The 6,276-nt window shown below is 59.0% G+C and overlaps 1 protein-coding gene across 1 annotated transcript in view; it reads left to right on the top strand.

Annotated features, from left to right (window-relative positions):
- Positions 1–569: 569 nt before the first annotated feature.
- LOC122193159 (low-density lipoprotein receptor-related protein 1-like) overlaps positions 570–6,276 on the top strand; it is a gene marked incomplete at its 3' end in the record, with an annotated part of 29,690 nt that continues 23,983 nt past the window's right edge. The window contains exons 1-3 of the mRNA XM_042893880.1: positions 570–576; positions 1,434–1,598; positions 5,936–6,073. Coding sequence (XP_042749814.1) covers positions 570–576; positions 1,434–1,598; positions 5,936–6,073 — 310 coding nt within the window. The remainder of the gene's footprint in view (positions 577–1,433; positions 1,599–5,935; positions 6,074–6,276) is intronic.

The following is a 6,276-nucleotide window of genomic DNA, read 5'->3' as shown; positions in this document are numbered from 1 at the left end:
GGTGGGGCTGCAGGATCGAGGCGCACGGGGTGAATCTCCGTGCTGCTGTTGTTTGGTGCAAAATAAAGCAGCTGTGCCAGGGCCGGGTGTCGGTGAGCTCTTCTGGTGCAAAACAAGGACAGAGGTCCCATCTGGCTCAGCTCTCATCCTGTGCAAACGCAGACCTGCAGGGCTTGGAGTTGGGGTGGGGGCTCTGGGCTACCCTGCTGCTCTGCTGGCGAGACTGGAGCTGAGCGGGGCTGGGGGCTGGGGGCTGGCCGGGGTGTGCGTGTATGTGCATGGGGTCCTGGCAGCAAACTTGCTCCCATCTGGGCTATTTGGGGTCCTGACAGCTGACTTATTCCCATGGCTGGCTGAGTCTCAGTGTGGGGCTGCTGGAAGCCTTGGCGGGGGGGAGGGAGAGCAGGAAATCTGAGGCGGCGCCGTCTCTTTGCTGTGGTTGTGGTAGCAAACCCAGTGTTTGTAAACTCATGGAGGAGGGGGAGCTCCTGCTGGATTGGGGGCCGGGACACAGAGACCCCCGTGAGCACAGTGGGTTGCGTCCTGGAGCCCAGCAGAAGGTGGGGGCGATGCCGGGTGCGTGCTCAGGAACGATGCCTTCCACTTGAGAAATGCCCCAGCTGGGTGTGGGGGGCTTTGGGTGGGCTCTCCAGATGTCCTCCCTGAGCGCTCAGCGTTGGGTCTCTGACCCAGGATGGGCACAGAGCCGCGGGGGCTGCAGTGCATGGGAGGGGGCTGTGATGGAGGATGGACCCTCCTGGTCGCAGCGCTCAGCTGAGCTCTGCTGCCTGCCCTGTGCTGCACCGATATCTGAGCTCTGCTCGTCCCATGCGTTGCATTGGTGCAAACACGTGCATTTTTGCTCTCTGCCAGCTGTGCATCAACCAAGAAAGAACTTTCCTGCAGCGTCTGCTGGCCGAAAAGCTGTGTGTCGCCGGGGGAAGGGGGGTGGGCTCAACTCTACCCCTCCTGCTGACAGCAGTGCGGTGGTGGGGGGCAGCGCGGGGGGCTGCAGCCCCTATCTCCATCCCACCAGCATCCCACAGCCAGGTTGTGCTGCTGTCTGCGTGATTTAAAACCACGGCTTTTTAATTTGTTCTCATTTGGCGTTTCTCATTTTTATCTATTTTTTCCCTTCCTTTTTTTTCCCGTCTAGCATAGAAAGCGCAGCGCCTTGGGCTCCCAGGAGCGAATTCATCCGAGTTAAATGATCTTTAAAATCTGTTAGCGCATCATGGATCTCAGCTCCTGCTTTCTCGTGGTGTAATTAATGCTTCAGTTTACGTTTTCTCCCTTCCTCAGGGGCAGGGCTGATGGATCTGATGCCAGCCTGCAACCTTCGCTCAGCCATTAGGAAGGAAAGCAATCTAGTCCTTAATTTAAACTACTTTTTTTTTTTTAATTTATTATTATTGGGAAACGTGTTTGGGAAGAAACTGATCTTCTTTATTATGGTTATTTCTTTTCTCATCCAGCACCGAAGACTTGTAGCCCCAAACAGTTTGCATGCAAAGATCAGATTACGTGCATATCTAAGGGCTGGCGATGTGACGGGGAAAAGGATTGTCCCGATGGCTCGGACGAATCGCCCGATATATGTATGTATGACGTTCCTTCCTCATCACCCTTTCCGTCCTGCTCCCTTTGCTCGTTGCTCGAGGTCCCCTTGTCGCACCGCTGGACGCCACGCGGGGCAGCTCCATCCGTCCGTCTGTCTGTCTGTCTGCCGCCACGCCCTGACGGCGCTGCTCGGATCTGCTTCCACCCAGATGCTGGGGGCGCTGGGCCGGGGGGTCTCGCAGTCAGCGTGCGGTGAGGGGGGGCAGGAGCCGCCCCGGGCAGGGCAGGGGGCTGCTGAGTGGGGCCGGGACCCTCTGCCACGCAGGGGAGCGGCCGTGGGGGAACGGGGGAGGGCAGGCTGCGAGCAGGAGCCGCGCCGGGTCGGACGGGGCCGGGAGCCGCGTCGGGGTGGCCGAGGCTTGCCGTGAGCAGGAGCCGTGCTGGTGCGCCAGGGCCAGGCGGGGCTCCTGCAGAGCGCGTCCCCGTGTTTCTGTGCCGGGAGAGCGGCCCCCAGCTGCCAGGCGCTGCTGTTGACACCCAGCGCCGCGGCCCCGTCCTCCCCGTCCTCCCCGTCCGCCCGCTGCTCCTGGCACGCGGCTTTCCTCCCAAGCAGGCTGCGGTGCAGCGCTGGAGTTATTTATTTCTGAAAGCAAAAATGATGCAACCGTCCCCTCTGTGGGAGGGATGGGGGGTTGGGATGGGCTGTCTGGCTCCTCTCAATCAGCAGCCCTGGAAAATTACTGCGGGACGGCTTGGAGGCCTTTCCCAGCACTGGAAGAAGTCCGTCCCGATGGACGCATCCTGCTAGCTGTGCCTGTGCCCGTTTCACAGCGCCCTCTTTATCCATCTGGGCAGGTAGATGGACGCCCCGGATGTTTTTTTCCACCTCGCTTTCCTTATTCTTCGCTGCCTGAGCGGCGTTGGTGGGGCTGCAGAGCCTGGGCAGGGAGAACAGCAGCCGCTGCGCTGGGCCGGGAGGCGAGATGCAGAGGCACAATCTTCACATCCGCACCCGCTGCGGGAGGAGACCCCATGTGCCAAGGGCAGAGGGACCCCAGCCCTCGCATCCTGCTCTTGGCCTGGCATGAGCTGGCGGAGCCGGATGGGCATCGCCCCGGGGCGCCTCTCCCTTGGGCGCAGGGATGCTCGGCTCTGCCCGCTCCTGCCCAGGCTCGTGCAAACAGCCCGGCCTGTCGGCGCTGGCAGACGGCTGCTGGTTTGCCAAGCGAGTTTTCTCACGCCGCTTTGGCACCTGGGCATTCAGAAGGCTCTCGTGCCCCTTATCTTTCTGGTGGGGAGAGAACGATTTTTATTCCTGCTATTTAATTATTAGGATTTTTTTATTATCATTCCCAGCCCTGGCTGCGGGTGCTGCTCTGGCAGCCAGGCACGGCTATTTACATTGCAGCAGTGCGCTCATGTCAGAGGCTCTGGAAGTGCTGTCTGTTATGCAGAAGGCTTGCCTCTCCAGGGAATCCTTTTAAGCGTTGGCTGGCGTTGCTCACGTGCTCGCTGAGCGCGGGGAGAGTTCCCTTTTAAGCTCTATGGATGCACTCGTGTCCGCACGAGAGGCATGCACTGATTCTTACCCCATCGCTTTCGCATTCCACCACGCTTTCCCGAGGAGCAAAACTTGGACAAGAGCCTCCACCCCACCGCGCACCAAAGGAGCACTGGGAAATGGATTTGCTGTGGCTGCCTGATGGCTGTTCCCCCTGCTGGCCCCGTGCCCGAGGCTCAGATGGGGGTCGCAGGGCAGCCCGGTGGGCTCTGCTCGTGCACTGCTGGATGGCAGCACCCTTCCTGCTGCCCATCGCAGCCAACAGCCTTCGGAGCCAGGGGGCGTTTGCATCCAGCAGGGCCGTGCTTGAAGCCAAGCAATCCTGCCCAGCGTTGGCTTTGAGGAGGAGCTGCAGCACACGGCTTGTGCAGAGAGGGACCCCGGTGGTGCAGTGCTGGTGCTGGCGCCCAATGCGGGCCGTGGGCAGGGCTACCTGTTCCGGGTCACGCTCCCATCTGTTCCTTTTGCAGCTTTCCCCACTTCACGTCTCTTTGGGCTGCTGCCAAATCAATTACAGCCCATATTTGTGGAAGAAAGAATTGCTTTTCTTCTTTCCCCCCCCCCCCCCCTTTTTTTTTCCCAAGTGAGGTTAAAATTCCGGCCTAATTCGGCTCCTTGGGGTGTACCACAAGCTTGTCACATGTGATAAATGGCCTCATTTATTAGCAAACCAACACAGTCAAAAGCAAACAGAGTGGCTTGTAGATTAATCCTGCCCTGTTTGCGATAAGCAGTTTGATCCAGGCTCTGTGCAGGGACTGATGAGCATGGCAGATCAGTTCTGACTGATGGACTGTGCACTTTGTTTCGGTGCCTTCCTTCTTTTGGCCTGCTTACTGATGGTGCTTAATTAACCCTTAATTTGCTATTGCTTGATGGCAGTGTGGCTCGACCCCCTTTGAAGAAGGGACAGAGCAGCACTTTGGGGGCTGGAAGGCAGAGCAGGGAGCAGTGTTTGGCCCCAGGGCTGCAGCAGAGCCCAGTGCTCAGGTTCTCATCCCCAGCTCTGCAGTCCAGCCCACATGGTTGGACCCGATGATCTGGAAGGTCTTTTCCAACCTATGACACTATGGTTGATTTCCCCGTGCTGCGTGAGTCTGCGGACTGGAAGCGTGCCTACATGTGTTGGGAGAGCATCCTGTCCTCACAGCAATGGGATCTTTGGACTCCCATCCTTTGGGCACCTCCTGGGCAAGGAAGGGCACGCTGCTGCGCTCTCCCAACGTTGCTCACGTTGCATGAACCAGACGGCGGTGGGTTGGAGTTTTTCACCTTGGCACACTGGGATCTTTTTGTGTGCTCTGGGTGGGAGCTTGCAGGGATTCCCCACTACACTGCTGGGCTTTGGGGCCCCTCACTACAGGTTTCCTGCTGCATTTGCCAGCTCTGCAGAGCGGGGCTCAGTTGGGAAGGGCAGAGGAGAACAACCCAACCCTCTGTGGCTGCTCATCCAGAAACAATTTGCCGTTTCATCGCTGGGTGGGGTGGAGGCTCCCATTTGGGAGGGGAATCGGGGGGGGTCCTGTGCACAGGGGATACACACCGGAGCTGTCTGTGTCCCCCTGCTCCCAGCCTGGCTCTTCCCAGTGCTCCGGTCTGTGTGCTGAGCCTGTGCTTCATGGACTTCCATGGCGGCGCAGCTGAGGGCAGCAGGCGTTGCTGTGCAGTGCAGGGAGGGGAGGCTGAGTCCCTGCACTGTTCCATAGGAAGGAGGCACATAATGGAGATATGAGGGCAGGAGGAGTGCGGTCCCCGTGCCCGGTGGGGTGCAAGATGGGCTGTCCTGGGCTTGGCAGTGTCCCCATCACAGCTGTCTGTCCTGCAGGGAGCTTTCAGCCCTCGCTTGAGCAATGCCTGCTGTCAGCCCAAGGGTTGGGGCCGAAAGCACAGCCAGTGTAATGCAGCAGCTTCCAGGAAACGGAGCTGCGGGCAGAGGGCACTCAGTGTGGATCCCAAGGGAGCCTGGCAGGTCTAGGATAAGTCCTACAGTGCCCGAACCCCAAGGCATGGAGCCTGCAGGTCTGCGATGGGAGCTGGGCATTGCCGTGCTGCTGGTGCCCATCTGGTGTGTGCCCCCATGGGAGCTGCTCACACTGCTGTCTCCCGTTGGGAGATTTTTTTTGGGATTTTATCATTTTCTTGCATGCTGCTCTTGCCTCAGTAGAGGTACAGCAGTGACTCCAGCAAGAGCTGTTGGAGAGTTCCTTATTCAGCGCTAAAACCTGAGAGATTTGGGGGCAGGGAGGCTGGGATTGCTGCACCCAGAGCTCCTGCTGCGCTCTGCACCCTGGGGCTTCTGCTCTGTTGGTCGGAGCCGAGGTGCCGGGAGGGCTTTTAATGGGTTTGGGGGCATTATTTGGTTTGCAGGGTGTTTTGTTGTTTGCCTTAATGCCGTGCTGCTTTTCAGAGAAGCTTAAAATTAAGCTGTGCTTCTTTTGTAAGTTTGTGTGTTAATAATGGAGATTATGGCTCCTGGTATCACGTAACCCTGGTGCTTAACAGCCCCCTGCCAGCTGCCTGCCTGCACAAGAGGAGCAAAAGGGTTTGTTGGCACCTGTGGGTGTGCTTTGGGCACCTGGGTTCCATGCATCTGTGCGCCCGGGGAGGCGTGGGACCCCAGGGCTCACAGCAGGGATCAGGGGTGCTCAGGTCTTCCCAGTGCCCCATAGCTGCTGTGCGCTGCTGTGGGGTGAGCTGTGCCCATCCGTCCCCGTGCTCGGTGCTGGGCTGGGTGCTGTGGGAGGTGATGGAGGGGGGCAGCTGGCTGCACCCTGATTTGGGGAATGACTGCTGTGCCTTTGGCTGTCCTTGCAGGCCCTCAGAGCAAAGTGTCGCGGTGCCAACCCAACGAGCACAACTGCCTGGGCACCGAGCTGTGCATCCACATGAGCAAACTGTGCAACGGGCTCCACGACTGCTTCGACGGCTCGGATGAGGGGCCTCACTGCAGGGGTAGGTGTTGGGATTCGGGTTGGCATTTTCTTGCTTGTCCTGTGCAGAACAAGATTTGTGGGTAGGGGGGGACAGCATCACAAAATACCCCCCTGCTCTCTTCCCGGGGTGAATCGTGAGGTCCCTGAGCTGCGGATGGTTTGGGGTTGGACCCAGGCAGCTCCCCTGCTGCTTTGTGGCCATGATTTACCCTGGTGGAGGTG

The sequence above is a fragment of the Lagopus leucura genome, unplaced genomic scaffold (assembly GCF_019238085.1).
Source record: "Lagopus leucura isolate 7727_CA_CO unplaced genomic scaffold, USGS_WTPT01 261-1_obj-0_obj, whole genome shotgun sequence".
Taxonomy (NCBI): Eukaryota; Metazoa; Chordata; class Aves; order Galliformes; family Phasianidae; genus Lagopus; species Lagopus leucura.
This window is presented reverse-complemented; position numbering and strand designations above follow the sequence as displayed.